The 19,732-nt window shown below is 42.6% G+C and overlaps 1 protein-coding gene across 1 annotated transcript in view; it reads left to right on the top strand.

Moving 5' to 3' along the window:
• Positions 1-11,657: 11,657 nt before the first annotated feature.
• The window catches only part of MYCT1 (MYC target 1), a 40,289-nt gene continuing 32,214 nt past the window's right edge, over positions 11,658-19,732 (top strand). The window contains exon 1 of the mRNA XM_006114976.5: positions 11,658-11,860. Coding sequence (XP_006115038.2) covers positions 11,689-11,860 — 172 coding nt within the window. The 5' untranslated portion in view covers positions 11,658-11,688. The remainder of the gene's footprint in view (positions 11,861-19,732) is intronic.

Consider the following 19,732-nt stretch of genomic DNA (forward strand, 5'->3'; position numbering starts at 1 on the left):
GGGAAACAGCACACTATTGTCCATACTATGAGGACCTGGACCGGATCCTGGGGGGCAGGGGAATCCCTGTCTACAGAGAAGGTAGTGAGGTCTGGGATGGACACCCCTGTACAGCAGCGGCCACAGCTTCAGGATGACACTCCAGAGGACCAGCAGCTCCAAGACGAGGAGAAGGAGGACACCAGGAGCACAAGCAAAATGCAGGACAATGTAGCACTTTAAAGACTAACAAGATGGTTTATTAGATGATGAGCTTTCGTGGGCCAGACCCGCTTCCTAAGATCAAATAGTGGAAGAAAATAGTCACCGGGGAGGGACCATCAGGTGAGTGCTGTGAGGGTCCAACATGCACAGGACAGGAGAGGCGGGATTAAGGTGGATGGTGCAGTACTGTGACGTGTCATGCTGATCGCAGCCCGGGGTGGGGTGGGTCGGCCACACATGGCCAACCGTAGGGATGGCCGTCCTACCCCTACACCCACATCTGCTCCTGCAGATAGTGATGCCTGGTGCAGGCATGGGTTGGTGACCCTGGGATTGCCACACAGCTTCAGCCTTCTCAGCAACCTGTGGGAACCCCAACTGTAGGCTGACGCTTGTCTGTGCCTCTTGGCCACGGTGTGTGGGAGGGGGAGAGGGAGGAGGGGCAGGATGGTGGCTTGCACAACTTCTGGGCTTCAGGGAGGCCATGGCTGCTGGCCAGGCCACACCATGCCTTACTGAGACCACATGAGCATCCCCTGACTCTAGGACAGGCACTGACTACCGAGAAGGATGGCATGCCCTCTCAGGGAAAGTGTGAGCATGCATGACTGACGACTTTTCCCTCTTGTCCTCCACAGCCGGACCAGCTGTCCAAGAGGGTAGCACCACACCTGTCCCACCACCTAGATGGCTGCATGGAATCGGTCAGCACTGGTGCACATACTTGGACCTGACAAACCAGCCCATCTTGGTCCTGCAAGGGATGTAGGAGAGAATCACACAGAGGATGCAGGCAGAGGCAGAGTGGCGCAGTCGCTTGCTGGATGAGTTTGTTCAGCAGCGCACTGCAATTTGCGCTGCTATCCGGGAGGCGATGGTCTTCCCCGGTCCTGTGCCTGTTCCTGCTCTTCCTGCTCAGCCTGCCCTCCCCCCATCCCTTGCCCCCTCCTCACCTCCTACGCCCCCTCAAACCCTGCCATCCAAGACCCAGGTGTGGCCCCACCTCCTGCACGGCCGTCTCCGAGCAGGCTCCTGCACCCGAGGTGGCAGGAGCTCTTCATCCAGGTGGCACCCTCAACCCTGAGCCTCCCTTCCCCCTTCTAGGTTTACATCCCCCTTCCCGGTTTACATCCCCCTTCCCACCTTTGAGAGTCAGTAAGGGAAGCAATTTGTTAACAAAAGTTTATTTTTTCTTTACAAAACAGTGATATAGATTTTGTAACATATAACAGTACAATAAACTGTAAGCGTTTGTCAAGCACACCCGTTTCTGTTCTCTGTGTGAATGTGTACAACGTGGGGCAAGGATGGGTTTTGCAGGGAAAGGCCCTGGGGAAACTCATCAGGCTCCTTGGGAGAATCTCTCCATCAGGGCTTCCTGAATGCACAATCCCAACTGGTGGGCTTGGCGGATGGCAGCTATCAGGGGCTGCTCAAACTGCCTCCCCTCCACATTGGTCCATGTCCCCCAGCCTGGGAAGAAGGCCTCCCCTTTCCTCTCTACCAGGTTGTGCAGCACTCAGCAGGCAGCCACCACTTCAGGGATGTTGCGTTCCCCCATGTCTAGCCGAGTGAGCAGGCACCTAAACCTGCCCTTCAGATGGCTAAAGGCGCACTCTATCTGGAAACGAGCCCGATTCAGGTGAGAGTTAAACAGTTCCCTGTTCACATCCAGGTGTCCAGTGAGCAACTTCATAAGCCAGGGGATAAGGGGTATGCTGCATCAGCCACGATGCACATAGGCATCTGCACATCCCTGACTGCAAAGTTTCGCTCCGGAAAGAATGTCCCAGTCTGCAGCCTGCAGTACAGGTATGAGTTCTGGAAGATATAGGCATCGTGTGCCCTGCCTGACCACTCAACACAAATGTCTCTGAATTGTCCCCGGTGGTTGACCAGAGCCTGCAGCACCATGGAAAACTAGCCCTTTCTGTTAATATACTGGGCTACTCAATGGGGCGGTGCGTGGATTGGGATGTGAGTCCCATAGAGTGCTCCACCACAGTTTGGAAATCCTAGCCACGCAAATCTGGCCACAATGGTATCCAGGTCTCCCAGGTGGACAGTCCTGTGAAGCAGCTCTGAACTGATGGCAGTCACCACCTGCAGAAAGGGACAAATAGAAACACACATAACGGGAAATTAGAGGAGTTGCCTGAGCTGATGAGAGGTACTCCCCCATCCCACCCCTCCCAAACCCCAAAAGCCCCCCCACACCATGGCAGGGTGAGGCCAGGAGAGCTTTTACCACTCCCACCCCATTCCCTCTGCTCAGTCCTGACCATCCCCACCACCCATGGACTGTCCCCAGAGAGTGACTTACTTCCATCATAATGGCCCCAACAGTAGACCTCCTCATGCCACTGGTGTCCCACCGAGTGGTAGCTGTTGGGGGTAGCCAGCTTCCAGAGAGCAATAGCAACCCACTTCTCCAGGGGGATGGTGGGCCACAAGTGGGTGTCGTGGCATTGTAGGGCAGGGGCAAGCCAGGCACACAGCTCCTGGAACATGCACTTCCACATACGGAAGTTTTGGAGCCAAGTGGAGTCATCCCACTTTTCCCTAACAAGACGGTCCCACCAGTCTGAACTGGTGTCCAGCCTCCAAACTCGCCTCTCCAGGAATAAATTAGGAGGTAAGGGGAGTGGGGCTGCAGCTTGAATGAGGGGCTCAGAGCTGGGCTCTAAATCCAGCTCTGCCATGAACATGATGATGGTCTCATGAACATGCAGCAGAACTTCCAGCATCACAGTGTGGGGCCATCGCCTGCCCAGGGGCAGCTCCGGCTCTATGGCAAAAAAAACAAATAAAAGCACAAAAACTAACCAGGAAACAAAATGCTGTGGTGTCCCACAAAGTAGGGCACTCAAAGCAAGCACTGCAGAAGCTTTGCTGTCCCTCTAGGAGGTAGGCTAGCCAGCTGCAGGAGCAGAGCAACGGCTGTTCAGGAGGATCCCTTAAAGCACACATCTCTGCAAAGAGCATGCTGCAGGACCTGGAAGTACAGGCTGCCCACATGCCCTGGCAGAAGTGCTTCCAGGTGCCCTTTTTTCGACAGAGCATCCAGGCAGTCTGGATGCTCTTTTTCAAAAAAGCGGATCAATTTTTCGATCTGCTTAGTGCAATTTAGACGCTCTTTTTAGAAAAAGGCTTTTTTGAAAGATACTTTCGAAAAAGCCTCTGTCGAAAAAGGCGTGTAGTCTAAACGTACCCTCATTCTCCACCCAGGCTGTTCTGTATAAGTTCACCTCTAGAGTCCTAATGCCTACAACTGGCTCAAGCCCTGCATGTGGGTTAGGCTATTTTCCGTCATGTCTTTTGAATCCTATTGGGGCCTGATTCTGAGATTTAGGTACCTAAAGGGGCAGTTAGAGGCTTAAGTCTTTTTGTGAATCTAGTTCACCATGTCTTTCATTTATAAGGCATGTTTTCCAGTGCTTTGATGATTTTCATGGCTCTTCTCTGAACCCCCTCCAAGTTTGTAACATCCTTCTTGAATGGTGGACACCACAAGTACATAGAGCATTTAAAAATAATCTCTTGTCACTGGGTGCTTCTACAACAACCCAGAGAGTGGCACTGCTGAGCCTGTTTTCACAGTCTCCTAGTCACAAATACACAGTGTTCCTTTTCACCTACATGTACCATTAGTCCTCAATTTCCAAATATGGCAGGATATAGCATAGGCATACAGCAGCCTGAGCCTTCCATGGAGCTCACCCTCTCACTAAATTCCCCACTCACTTTCTTTTCCTCCCAATTGTTTTAACTCCCCATTACTAACCCAATTATTGCATTAGCCAAACAATTGCCAACAACTGTCAGTAACCCTCACCAGTAACACCAGTAACAGGTTGATTGATACCAGTTCAGCACACAGCAGCAGCCAGCAGGCTGTTGTCACCCAATCACCACACAGCTGCAGCCCACGTGACAGCCTGAGGGCCTAATAGGTAGTAAATATAGTGTGAGAGTATGGCCCACATAACACAGAGACCTGCATATGCAGCCCACAATGGTAAATAGGTTGAGAATCACTGGCCCACAGTCTTTTCAGTGCAGTAGTAACCTCAGTGACTAAGATGCTACAGTTATCACTCTGTCACACTCAGGATTCCCCTATTTATGCATCCAAGGTTCACTTTAGTCCTTTTGGCCACAGCCTCACACTAGGAACTCATATTCAACTACTTATCGATCATAGTCTTTTTCAGACCCACTGTTTCCCAGGATAGAATACTCCATTATGAAAGTATGGCCTGTATTCTTTGTTCCTAGATGTAGGACTTTATATTTGATAGTACTGAAATGAATTTGTAGCAACCCAAATTGTTTTGAACCAGTGATTTGTCCTGTTCACTATTTACTGTTTCCTGGATTTGTGTGTCATCTGCAGTGAGACTGCCACAGATCAGCCAGCATAATGGAACTTTGGCTGCAACTTCTGTCCTTGGGATGGCTCTATGCTATTCAAGATTGTAGAGAACATATGCTGGGAATCAGTCTGCTGGGTTTATGGCTACTTTGTACAAGTTAGCTGCTGCAAAAGCAGACAGAACGGGTCACAGATAGAGCCTATATCTTTGACCATCTGTAACCAATATATGGAATCCCTTGTCCCATGATGTTATATGACTTGTAATCAGCTAGCCTATTGGGTGTTATTTTACTTAACTGTCATACAAGTAACAGGAATTAAGGCATTCTTCTTTTTGATTTCTGGTTCAGAAATGACTTGTCTGATGTCCCTAATTCCCTTTCACATCTGTGTTTTATATTTTCTGAGTGACTCTGCTATGATCCTCATAGAAAGCATATAATAAGCTGTCAAAACTGATTTTAAGATGTCATTTGAGACACCATAACTCCTGGGAGGGAAAATGGAGGGAGGACTTGAGTACTCTCATCAATCCATAGGTTTTCTGACCTTATTTTCAAACAGAGTCATCCTTACTCATATGCAGAATAGGTAGCTGTGTAGAGCACCAGAAAATTTGGGACACCATTGGGTCTTAATGTCCACCCACCTGCCTCTTCCTATTCCTTTTCTGTGTTTCTTCTTCCTTCATAGAAGATCTAGTTAACTTAAAAGTGAAAAAGCCTGCCAGACTTATTAGCAGAGTACTGAACCTGTGAATGAGCTATTCAAGTGGTAATGAAGCCATTTAACAGGCATTTGCCAAACCCAGGTATATACACTGTCAGTTTCTGAATTTACTATGTTAGTCAAAAGGACCTTCGTTTAATTTAAAAAAAATAATTTCAGTAGTATGTTGCTGAAGATTATAAAATCACATCTCTAAAAATCATCATCTCCCCACTCCTGTCATTGGACATAGGGGTACCCATTTTATAGTACTGTGTAGGGCTTCATAAATCCTAAGGACAGCCCAGTTTTCAAAGTATCTGGTATTCATAAGAACTATGAAAGGCAAAAGAGTTTCATCCCTACACTCTAAATTTTACCTGCAATTATTTTCGACTTGTGGGTATCAACAGAGAGGTTCTTCTGAGCATAATCTTTTTCTTCTGTAGCAATTTTGAGTTTTTCCTAATGGCTATTTTAAGTCATTAATGTGAATTCCAAACCTTGTTCTGTCAAATGACAGGTAGAGAATAAAAAGCTTTGTTCTGTGAGTACCATGAAGTTTGAAAAGCAATCTCTCCCATGCTCAGATTGGAAGCACAATTATTACTATTTTATAAATACAATACTTAAAACAATAGTTTTGGCAGAGCAGAAAATAATATACATAGTACATGAGTAGTGTAAAATACAGTACACAAATACTACATATATAGATATATACATTGATTTGATTCATTAAGGTCAAAGGACTTTATAATGGGATTTATCATTTCCAAACACATGAACAACCATGTTTGTGAATTAATTAAAAAATGAAAATACATAAAGAATAGTTTACAGCTCTGGATAATCATACGCTTTTAGGGATCTCCAGTAGAATTATGCAGTTTTCTAATTCAAAACTGCAAGAGACCAGGCAATATAAAGCCAGACAATAATGCATAGCCTTAACATGTTAGGGTGGAGGTAACCATAGTAAAATAGGAAAATTATACATACATAGGAAAAGGAAGAAGCCCACAATGGAGGTGGAAAAGAAGATTAGAGATCTGGCATTGTTTGAGCAGTCTCAATATTTGTTATCTACTGTTTCCAGAAATGGGACCCAACTTTCTTTGAATTCATATAATTGATCTCTGTGGCAATACATTATTTTTTGTTTGCTAACTCAAACAGGTCCAAATACCAGTACTCTACTTTGGACATAAGCCTACTCTTCCTTTTCATAAAATCATGTGTGTGGTGATAATTAGAGCCATCAAGAGCCACTTTTGGTGGTGGAGTTATGTGGAGTTTAGCTGATAAATATCCAAGGATATAAGTTTTGGCAGAATTTCAGCAGTGAATGACAGGGTTTCTAATGGAAATGCGGATGCACCATGAAACAGCAGGACATCAAGGTATAGCCACACTATAGCTCAAACCACTGAGCTATCCCTGCCCCTGCATTCAATGATCGCTGAAAGGCATTTCCTTCAATTGTTGGTCTTACCTCCACTCTTACCATTTCCTCTCTGATTTCCTCTTGTTCTAAATTTCAGAAAGGCCTTATTTTTTACAGTAAACATATGTCTTCATCGTGTTAAGAAACAAATTTATCTCCACCACTGTAGGTTATCATGATTAAAAGTTTACCATTATTCTACTTAGCATTGTTTCCTTATAAATGATCTGGTCGAGCAAAACTTGTACAGTTGTAAATCTTTCAAGTAATGAGATGAAAGAGGGATTTCCAGCTAAGATCAGTGCCTAAAGAAAAGCAAAACCTAAAGTAACTAAAAAACTAAATAACTTTGACTCTTACATGGGAGAGGCATTAAGAAAAACCAAACCAATATATACAGCATGCCCTGTGTCATATCACCATGTGGGACCACTTTTAGCTTCTACAGGACAGATGCATCATCTCTGGGCCCACCTCTGCTGGGGATTAATTGGAACCAGTACATGTAATTAGGCTTAGGGTAAATCCATGCTAATCAGTTCTGAAAAATGAATGTTTGGAATAAACCATCAGTATTAGACACAGTAATATTAGAGGCAGCAATACCAATAGTTTCACTCATGAATTCCTCCCACTAGATCTCTGAGGCTGATTTCAGAGACACATCCTCAATAAATATTAACAAGGGTAGAAAAGTGTTTATCTTTCTGTGAGTATATGGGGTTATATCCAAAGCCTATCGATGGTCACAGGAGTATTTTTATTAATTTTCATGCCTCCTGAATTACTACTCATACTGCATCCACAGCTAGGAAGCATTTCTGCAGAATGCAAGGTGTTTTGACCACAGTACACCATACATTCAGATTCTGCTCTCTTAATACAGGTAACAAATGAAATCTATATATTCCAGGCCTTGGTGGAACAATGGCTATAGACCTATTCAACAACAAACCAGTTAGATGGATCTACATATGCTGCTGCTGTCCTTTGTCACCAACGATGACAGTGACAATAGTTTTAAGTCTTGAGAGTAGGGTTGTGGTTAAAATGACTGATATGAGTGGCAGCCCTTTCAACATGAAGTGCATAGGTAGCTCAATGCCAAGGAAGATATTATAATTTGTGTCTCCTGAGCCTGGCACTGTTTGATACATCCTCTGTGCTTCAGGATATCTATGGAAGTTAGATAATATCAAATTGGGTAACCCTGTCATGGCCACTGCTTGCCAGAGTGATCAGTCTGTGGCTGATGACTCCTAGCTGTCAGCCTCAATGTTGCACTGTTCATCAGCGTCTCTGTGAAGTGTTTCTTTTGGCCTCATGTCCGGTTACTCACTTTCAGTTTTCTGTACAGCAACTCCTTTTGCATTCTGGTGTCAGCCATCCTCAACATCTGACCAGCCCAACCCAACCTAATTCTGATGCACTAAGCATGACTTCTATCCCTGTGTAGTGCCTACATTCAGAGCCTTATTATTGGTAACTTTATCCTGTCATAGACTGTGACTGTAGCACACAGGATGTTTTATCTAGAGCTACGTCTAGATTGCATCCCTTTTTCATAAAAGGGATGCAAATTAGACGTATTGCAATTGCTAATGAAGCGGGGATTTAAATCTCCCCCGCTTCATTAGCATAAAAATGGCTGCCGCTTTTTTTTGGCACGGAGCTTTGCCGGAAAAAAGCGCCAGTCTAGACGTGGATCTTTCGGAAAATAAAGCCTTTTCCGAAAGATCCCTTATCCCTCCTAAAATAAGAGGCGTGGTGTCCTTGAAGCTTTGTAATACATCATCTTTACTCCATATATTCAGAAATAGTCCATGCTATCACCTCAGCAGGATCTCACCTCCACACTTCTTCAGGAATGCCATCAGATCTGGGATCTCAGTTGTTCTTCATAACACTGATTGCAGTCATATTGATGTATTGTCATTCCACATTGACCAGTCCACTATCCTCATTAGAATATGATGTGATGTTAGACATTAAAAAACTGAAATGTTGTTTAAAATTAACATGAGGAAATAATTATTCATACAATGCACAGTTAAGCTGTGGAACACATTGCCAGAGAATGTTATGAAGGTTAAAAGTATAACTGGGTCCAAAATAAGAACAGGACAAGTTCATGGAGGATGCACTATTAACCAAGATGATCAGGGTTGCAAATCTATACTCAAGATGTCCCTAAACCACCAACTATAAAAAGATGGGATTGAAGGACAGGGGATACAGAACGAGGCAATTTCAGATTATCTAAGTTTCTTGGCCATGGTCAGAAAAAGGACACCGGGATAAATGGACCATTGGTCTGACCTAATATGGCTATTCTTATGTTCACACATCAATTACTATTTTACCATGTGTAAATAACATTGCTAATCAATATTTTTGTGATTATAGTGCAATATTTATAAGATGCCAGTCCTTTAAAAATCGTTCAACAATTTAGAACTATTGCAGCAGATGTCACACAATTTAATAGATAAAATGGACTGCTGGACTGACAAGAAGGGAGCGAGTTCATCTTCTCTGCCTCTTCTGTTCTCAGCATCTTCAGTGGTTTTTACATTCAGTGATATTTTCTTTGTCATTTGCCATATTTTGACTATCCCTTTAAATAAATAGGCCATTATGAGATGGAAACATTTTTCCATCCCTAGTTAAGGAAAACTATTATTGCCTCTAAACAACAGTAAATGAACCAAGGACAAATCTGAGATGACTGAAAGTTGAAACAATGACAGGAAATCCCAGTCTAAATCAGAGACTCCAGATGGAAAGAGTAGAATAGAGTTACTGCACATACTCAAACGTAGTCTCTTACATTCTTTCAGCAAGCTTTATATGCTCTTGAATTGAAAACAAAAGCTTTCAAGCTCTTTCAAAACACTTCAACATATATACATACAGTGCAATAATCCCTGAAAAGTGCTAATTAAAATGAGGTCTAGTTTTCAAAATTAGTTAATATACCAGTACATACCAAGGCAGACTGATTTATTATAAACACACTAATTTACAACATTAATTTATAAATGGAGACAATGTCTGCTTCTAATTACATTGGTGTGAATCAGAATGACTTTTTACTTTGTTGACAATGTCAAAAAGTTTAAGGACAAAATTTAGTTCCCTTTTTTTGAGGGGTGGATGATTTCATTCATTTCAGTGGTTTTATGTCCTCATTTACCAGCAATGAATTTGGCAATTCACTGTCCACTTATGCACTATCTCATCTCTGTCCAAAGTCAATGGGCCAGATTTAACCCATCCTTACTCAAGTTAGATAGTATTTTTGTAGTCTTGTTTACAATAATACTGTACCAATTTGCAGAGTAATGTAGTTCTCAATGTGAGACAGTATCCCAAGATGGGCCAGCTGAAGAAATGCAGCATCTAATCACACTAGAAACATATAATCAGGACATTTAAAACTTACACCATTGTTTTATTTTTAGTAGTGTTTAACACAAAAGATATACAGTAATAGGAATTACTATTCTGGTCAAAGAGGTGGACTAAATAGTCTGGTATTCTGTCTGACTGTGACCTATACATGATGCTTCAGAAGAAGGGGGAAAAAATCCTATAATAGAATAACCTGAACATAAACTTTCTTCCCAGCCATTTCTTTCCAGTGCTTGATTTATGTTATAATGCACGAGGATTTATGTTCTACTGACCTTTTTTTATACTCACATACAAGTAGATGTTTTCAGTATCCATATGGATGTCCAGTTCTTGTTCTGTAAGGTCCAGTCATTGGTTTTTCACTAGCCAGCCATTTTTCTTTCTTTAATAAATTTTAGATTGGTGTAACATCAGGGTTTAGAATCATCAGTAACATTTGTTCACAACTAAATCCTCATGTCTAAGTATCCCTAAATTTTAGGATCTTGAAATTCAAAGCCAGACATGGATAATGTAATTGATCCCATTGTCTATGAGGGGCTGAACTAAGCACCACAAAACCCTGAAAGAGAAAAGAGTTCTGAAATCTGCACCAGAATTTTATAGATCAGGTTTATCACTACTCAGCAGGTGTATTTAAGGAGAGCTTTTGTGCTATGACCTGCAATGTTTTCACAAGGATATATGGTCATCTGTATTCTACTGCTCCTTCTACATTGTACATATAAAAATGTATGTATAAACAATGTATATTCCATTAAGTCTCTTGGTTATATTTTGGGATTTAAAAGGTGTAATATTATGATTTATAATTTATTTTGCAGTCCTGTATACCCCTGAAGCAGGAATTAGGAACTCAACACACTCAACAGTGTTAGGGTGATCAGAATAGCAAGGGTGAAAAAATCGGAACAGGACAGGGGTAATAGGCACCTATAAAAGACAAAGCCCCAAATTCAGGACTGTCCAATACAAATCGTGACATCTAGTTACTTTAGGCAGTGTTCAAAACACAAAGATGGTCCATACTCCAGAAAACAATCTCTTTCCTCCTCATATCCACCTTAAATTAACAGAGGAACTGGGAAGTATATAAATTAGAAATATTCATATAAATGATCACATTGTCAGGTCTAACCTTTCATGCTAGTTGAGGAATAATGGAGGGTAATGTAAAAACATTGTCATGAGCCACTTAGGAAAGCATATTTAATAAGGCCCCCCAATCCAGCCTCCACGGTATAGCCACAATTCCCAATGAAGGCAATAGGTGTTTTGGAATGTTTAAGGCAGGCAGGATGAGGGGAATTGCTGTGGGGCAGAGGAAGGAACCCTCCTCTCAGATGACTTTGCATGCAGTAGCTAGCTTCAGAAAAGGAGGAGATTTGGTATTGTTCTAAGTCAATTCACTCCTTAGCTGAGGAAATGACGAGAGGGAAATTGTCCCCATTTCAGGAACCATGTGGCACTTCAAGATAAGGCAAATAGTTGTTAATTTCAGTCTAAGCAGGAAATGTGATACTTATTTCCTTGTATGCAAGCTAAACAATGTGAGTGGCTGTGTGAAAGCATTTCTTCTCCTGCTGAATTGCAGACATACCGAAATCTGGTGCTTCATTGTGGATATACCGGTTTCGCAGTTATTTTGGATGGTATGGATAAAAACAGTACTTATTTGGAGATCACATGGCCATCAAAATTTTGGGGTAAGATTTTTTTCCTAGAGTATTATTTATATGAATTAGAATACAAGTATGCCACCAATTGCTTTGTAAAATGTCATTATTACTGGGTAGCTTGCTAGTATTATCTCCACAGAAACAATTAATGTGATTACTTATTTTTGTGATGCAAATGTTTTCCAAATGCTCCTTATTGAAGTTACAGGATAGTTTCTTAATGAATCCAAAATAGTTGAAATCTAGCAGGTGGAGGTTTGGGCCAAATCTCACCCATCCAAATTCCATTATTACTATCCAAAGTCCATTATTGAAGTCAATGGGAATTTGGTCATTGATTTCAGTGGCTTGTTAAGTATTTAATCTTAGTAATTTTATGCAACTGTTCACATAAGGAAAGTAAGTAGGATCTGGATTATTTTCAGATAAAAGGGATGTAGCCAAGATTAGAGGGAGTGCAGTCTTTGGAATAATCTCTTTGTCTGTCCAAGCTGTGAAAGGTTCCTGGTATGCACGGAATCCCACAAGATCAACTCATCTTCACTATCTCTCTCAGAATCTAACCATTAATACTAATTTGCCATCATTAAAGTTGGAAAGGGTTCCTTAACCAAAAGGAGATTGGGGTATCAGTAACACTAGAATTCAGTTGAAATAACAGGTCCCAGTAGGTAGAGTCACACACACACATACACACACACACACACACAACCAACGGCAGCAACCATGATCACTTCACTCCAAAAAGTCCCCAAAATTGCTCTGCTTTGCATTACACAGGTCACATCTACTATATATTTGCCTATTTTATTCTTACTATCTCTAAGGGTTCTTTTCAGGAGTTCTTACAATATGTAACTCTATAATGTATGCTAAAACCCTAGAGGCCTGCTTTATTATGAAAATGCATTGGGAATAAAGTGGGAGATAAGGTTCCAGGAAAATTTTGAGGGAGTTGTGTCATCCTGTATGAGGAATAACGAGCCTGAGTGTCAGTCTCTAATTCCTATATTGACATATACATTTCATAATACATCCTTCCATTTTTTTTGGGGGGGGGGGGGGAAAAGAGCACTGTCTTCTGGTATCTGAAGTAAAGATGACTGCACATATTTAGAGTGAAACTGCATACTTTTCTAACATAGCTATTTCAGAACAACAGTGAAAGAGTGGTTTCATAGGTTGTACTTCTGACTCAAAGAGACTCAGCTTTCATTCCACTCTGAGCTCAGGATCCGGAGGGCTATATTTTCCCTTCTAGTGGAAAAATCCATCAGAAGGGCAATGTTACATGAGACATTCTGAATTCACAGTCCAACATGTCTAATATAACAGGTGTTAAGGATTTCCAGCCAGAGAAGTCTGTGGACAAGGTCCTTCATCCATACTGAGGACTGGGCATCTGCTCTAACCCATGGGTCTAGTGCTGGCTTGATGACTCCTTTTGTAGCTGTATTACCATTACGATTCCTCACAGGTTTGGGTGCCTGTCAGAGCTTGCCAAATCCCTGATTCTTCCATGCTCACCACTGACTGCACAGAGAAGTGCCTGCATAGTTGCAATAATGCTGAAAGATTTCACATTCACTTCCATGAGAACTTTTTTGTGTTGCTGCCAAGAAATTGATATTGCAGCATGGTAGCACCATACCTTCCTACACTTGGTGATACCAGCACAGTGGATCAATCTCAGTTTGAACCATCCAAGGTTGCCATCTGAGGGGCTTTCATGGTTACAGAGAGAAAGTGAAGATGTCGCTGGCTCAATGCTCCTCTCCCCAGTAGTTTTGGGCCACAGCACTGGGACTGACACGTCTTTATTTCCCACCATATCACAGGAGAAGGGTTGGAATAGGAAAGGATATCAAATAGCTCTGATTTTAAGGAGCTGTCAACATGTAAAAGGATAATTAAGGCTGCAAGTCTGTCATGGAGGTCATGGATTCTATGACTTTCCAGGCCTCTGTGACCCAGAGGGCCAAAGATTTAGTCAGGAGTATGCAGTAAAAGTAATTTACAGTCATGGGCCATGAATTTCTAATCTACTGCCTGTGACCTGTCCATTAATTTTACTAAAAATACCCCACAGTAAAATGGAGCCTTAATGATAATATAGCATAGCTGCTTCAGTGAAATCTGATTTTAAGAATGCATGTATTACCCTCTTGCTCTTTTTAAAGGTGCATATAATTTTATGAGCACTAATAAATTGCTTAGGCCAGACCCTGCAGAAATTTACACACAGTCTTAAGTTTACTTCTGTGAGTTAACCTATTGCTTTAAATAGAATTATAAATGTGTAGATTTAACTGTGTGTAATTGTGTGCTGGTCAGGAACTTAACAGAGGTTGACAAAATTAAATACTGTGAAAATGGTTAGAACAATTCACAATCATTATTGTTCTATGGTCCAATAGCAGGTATTGTTCTTTTGAATTAACCTTCAGGAATCCTGTTTTCCGGAGCTCAACATTTCCATTGTTAAATTGATACCATGGCTTTTTCAAAAGTGATGTTAAGATTTTACTTTTTTCATTGTTTTAAAAATCTCCACTGTGACACTGTTTGTTTATATTTGAGGACACTTTCCCGCCCCCAAAATGAATCCCTGCCATAGTGTATTATTAAAAAGACAACATGTAATGGGGTTCACTTACCACTAGGGTTTAGCTCCATTCAGATCAGATCTCTCTTTCTGTCATTTGATCTCATGGCAGCTCTTTGTGCTCTCTGGGACTAAGCATGCTCCTTTTTCATGACTTGGCCATCCAGTCAGGTTGCTGAAAGGGTTTCCCCTTTGGGGATATCAAAGTCCCACTAGATCAGCTATCCTCAAGCCATTCTAGACAGTTTTCCAGTCTTACGATAGGTTCTGTGCTTCCTTCCCAGGGACTGGTAGAGGGTTAAAATCCCCTACTTTGGCCAACCCAATACTCTAGGTCTAGGGACCCTATGTCTAGCAACTTTGGTATTTTGCTCCCAAGACTCCATCTTATCTCTCTGCTCTATCTTTAACCACCTCAACCCCTCATTTTTTAGCCTAAACACACTTCTTCCAGGGCACAACTGTGTACTATTTAACTATATAGCCCCAAATATCCTCCCTTCTCTCAGGTAGTAAATGCTTCACCCTTCTGGCCTCAAACTGCTGGTTCTTTATGGGCCCATCCTACAATATTCTGCTCAACGGAACTTCTGTTAGGGTGTGTCTACACAGCAAAGTTATTTTGGAATAACGGCTCTTATTCCAAAATAACTATGCAAGTGTCTACACAGCAATTCCGTTATTTTGAAATAATTTTGAAATAATGAGCAGATTATTCCAACTTCTGTAAACCTCATTCTACAAAGAACAATGCCTATTACAAAATAGCTATTTTGAAATAAGGCGTGTGTAGATGCTCCACTTATGCTATTTCGAAATAGCCCCTTACCAGAGGCATTCTAAGTTATTCCTCCTGGGACTCTAAATCGAGATAGCATGTCAACATTAGGGAAGGCTGCCTTGGACTAATTTTGAGGCTTCCCTGCAGTGTAGACATGCTATTTTGAAATAATCTATTTCAGATAACTATTCTGGAATAGCTTATTCTAAAATAACTGTGCAGTGTAGATATTGTCTAAGGGTATGTCTACACTACCCCGCTAGTTCGAACTAGTGGAGGTAATGTAGTCATCCGCACTTGCAAATGAAGCCCAGGATTTGAATTTCCCGGGCTTCATTTGCATGAAGCCGGCCGGCGCCATTTTTAAATGCCGGCTAGTTCCACGAGGCATACAGCTAGTTCGGATTAGAAGCCTAATCCGAACTAGCTAGTCCATGCCACGTGTAGTCGCGCGGCACGGAGTCCGAACTAGCCGGCATTTAAAAATGGCGCCGGCTGGCTTCATGCAAATGAAGCCCGGGAAATTCAAATCCCGGCCTTCATTTGCAAGTGCGGATGACTACATTACCCCCGCTAGTTCGAACTAGTGGGGTAGTGTAGACATACCCTTAGGGTTTGTCTGTCCAGCCTAATTCTTCCCTGGATGCAACCTCTGAGGTAAGACCCTTCTCAGTTAACTTTACCCTTGCAAGTGTTACCAGATTTGCCCAATACTCTGGGGTATGCTCATTTATTAGGGTTACTTTTATGTGACTGGGGGGAGGTTAACAATTCTATCAGTGTGCTGCTTGTGCTTACTTGTGCTCTCATATGGAGCTGAATTCTCCCTGCTGCCAATTCTCCCTCCCACTGGAGCTCTCCTGCAGGAATTAGGTTCCTCAGGATGGGGTTCTTCCCACCTTAGCAATACACACAGACACTCACACCCACTAACAGAGCACGCCTGAAAGGACTGGGTAATCAGCACTCACAAGTTGACCCCTCATATGTTTCTGGATTCAGCAGGCTGGGTTTAACAGCAATGCCATACTGCACCCTCATGAGCCTTTGGACTCAGTGGGCTGGATTAAACAACACTTTAAGCTGCCATCGTCATAAGCCCCCAGATTCAGCACCTTCTATCCCCATTTTCACACCACAATCATTCACTGGTAAACCACATGATGAGCAAACCCCACAGGATTTTGGGCACTACAGGGATCTTTAGCTTGGGTAAAAGAAGCGTTGCTGCAGAGTGAATGGGGAAGCCAAAACAACACCCCTTGAGGAAGAGTGAGGGAAAGAGAAAGAGAGAAGCAACCAGCTTAACAATGAAAGTTATTTATTTCTAGGTAGTGAGTATATAGCCAAATACACAAAAGAGTTACAATATTAAATCTAACAGTTACAATATTAAAACTAAATTGAAACTGATTACAAATGTTAGGGCTAGCTAACCATTTAACAGTTGACATAGCGCAGAGTCAGGATGGTATGCTTGGGAGAAATAAAGAGAAAGAGAAAGAGAGAAAGAGAGAGAGAGAGAGAGACCTCACCACTCCGTAGAGCTTGCACTGATTGGGGTTCCCAAATGGTGATGGGAGCTGGGGGTCCAGAGGGCAGGAGACGAGCAGAGCAGAGCCCCCAGCACGATCAGACAGGAGATGAAGAAGTCTCAATGGAACTGATACAGTTTAAATCCAGGTATCAGAACAGTTTTTGTTGGGCAAGGGTAGGAGTTTTTATAGCAGGCATGTCCAAAGTCCGGCCCACGGGCCAATTGCGGCCCGTGTTCCGATTTAATATGGCCCTCGCTTCCTCCCCCTCTCCTGGCTCCCCGGCGCTCTTTTGAACTGGCGCGCCCAGTGCGCCGCTTCCGGCCGCGCCGCCGCCGCGCATGGCCTCCGCGGTCCTAGGGCCTGCCCTGTAGGGCACGTCCGCAGCCCTGCTCCCCCGCTCGGCTGCGGGTTCGCCGTGGGGCCGGCGTGCCCTGCGCTCTCCGCCCGCCTCCGACCCGGCCCTCACGCATGTTCACTTCTTCAAATCTGGCCCTCTTTGAAAAAAGTTTGGACACCCCTGTTTTATAGGGACAGGACAATAGTTTGAGGAGGACACTGGATTTGTTTATGGGTTAACAGAGGTGAGACAATAGAGACTGATCACATCTGGTTATGGGTGATATTCCTTGATGAGCTCACAATGCAACTAGGCAGTTTCAGTATTTTGGATGTCAATAGGATCATTACTAGAATTGGTCTGATAATGACTAATTTGGGTGTGAGCAGGCCTGGGTTCATTAGCATCTGGAGCAGAGATTTCCCATCAGTCAGTGCTTCTCTGTTTTTGGTATCCTATAGTTCGGTGTGGTTCCTGCTTTGGAAGAGCTGGTCTCCATTCTGTATGCTAATGGAGATGACTCTCTGATCTATCTTCCATGCAGATGAGGGTGTTTCCTTAGTCGTATCACCCTTGTCTGAAGCAGTTTAGGCATGTCTTCCCTGGCCTTTTCATTGCTTTGTCTTTGATTCTAGCAGATGCCTGAGAGAGGGAGATGGTTTTCCAAGAGTGTCACTCCCTGGCTCCCCAAGAGCACAGGGCTGGTAGGTAACACAGGTGAGGTGTGGAGTGAGCACCCTACCACACCAGATAAGCAAAGCAGTATAGAGACATATGATAGGAGCAGCACACATGAACAGCATGGTCTGAACAATATTATGTGAACCGTGTGAGTGATCTAAGTCTACTTCCTTTTAGATAGCTGTCCATGTAATAATAATAAAAAAAAACCACCTTGAGAAATGGACATAAACTAGCATCCTTTGTAGGTTCAGCAGGAAGACCAAGGACTGAATGTATGCCCTAGGGTTGTGTCTACACTACGAGACAAGGTCAAATTAAGATACGTAACTTCAGCTATGTTAATTGTGTAGCTGAAGTCAAAGTACCTTATTTCGACTTTTGGCACTGTCACAATGCAGGAAATTGAAGGGAGAACACTCTCCCTTCAACTTCCCTTACTCCTCATGGAAGTAGGACTACCAGCATCAACTGGAGAGCCCTCTCAGTTCAAATTAGCTGTCTTAACTAGACCCGCTAATTCGAACCTTAGAAGATTGACAGCAGCAGCTTCAATCATTCTCTCTATTATAGATGTTCTCTAATTGTCCTGAGGATTTCACATATTAGTGTTGTTATTGTGGAACTTTTCACAAACACTAAATTAAACCTTTTACAAATTCTCTCAAAACCCATGTGGCACAAATACATGACTAAAATATAAACAGAATAATATTATGGGCCTAAAAATCATGAGTGTTTCTCTTAGGTATGAAAAAATGGATTTTAACCTCCTTTGCCAGTGTACACTTCCAGGAGTTTTGTAATAGATATCATGGCCTTATCACTAAATTTCCTCTATTTAATATAGAACTCATAACAAACAGGATAGGAAATGATACCTTCTCTTTAGAGGTACCTTAGCAAGGTTGCTGTAAGCTTCTAGCAGCTCTGTTCCTTGCCTGTTCAATTAAAGAAGTCTCAAGGAGGTGCTTCCTGGTTGCAAGGAGGAAGTTTTTTTCCACATGGCAAGCAAGCATGTGACTGTCTCAGACAATTTGACTGGACTAATCTGGCAAGCTATTCAACTCTTTTCAGGACCCATCTGTTTTGTAATCCTAGGGTTAAAAGGGATCACAAAACTCAGGGCTATGTCTACACTGCGCTGTTTTGTGCAAGAAATAGTCAAATGAGGCAAAGTGTGGAATATCGTGATGCTTCATTTGCATAATTAATGAGCAGCCGCTTTCTGCACAAGAGGCTTTTGCACAAGAGCCATTCTTCCTGAAAAAAATGCATTCTGGGAACAAGATCTGGGCATCGTTTTGTCTCCCACTCCCCATTCTTTGAGTAGGTCTCCCCCTCTACCTAGTGTATCTTTCACTTCTCTTTTCAGTATCTCTTTTGGGTTTGGCACACTTTCACTTCCCCCCTGCTCCTTTCACACTCTTTGTACTCCTCCATTCTACCCTTAGCAATACAGCATAACAGTTCCAACAGCTCTAAGGCAGTCTATATTTCCATGTCCATCCTTTTTACAGACTATGATTTTTTTTGTTCACAATATGCCCTGTGAGATATAATTTGAAAACTCATAATTCCCTGCTCATTAGTGTACAGGGAATATGTGTTTTGGTAATACTGTATGTAAAGTTATAAGATTCTACTGTGTGGTTTTACTAAGGCCGGCTCCAAGTGTAGAAAAGCAGTTCCTCAGAGACAAAAGGCAAACTGGTGCCTCAGCAAAGTGTTAATAAAATCAAATGGACTGTCACTTAATAGGCAGCCATTCTCTGGCAGGAAAAAGGATGTGAGTAAGAATTTTATATCTTGGCAGCAGAACAGCTAAGAGGTTCCTGTGCAAACAGGCTTGCGGTTGCCTGAACCCCAGCTGAAGATGAATGTCAAAGAAGAGAATTGTTATAAAAAAAAGGGGAGGAAACTCCTCTCTTACCCTTTTCTCCTCATCTCTATACTC

The sequence above is a fragment of the Pelodiscus sinensis genome, chromosome 3, assembly GCF_052426305.1.
Source record: "Pelodiscus sinensis isolate ZL-2025 chromosome 3, ASM5242630v1, whole genome shotgun sequence".
NCBI lineage: Eukaryota > Metazoa > Chordata > Testudines > Trionychidae > Pelodiscus > Pelodiscus sinensis.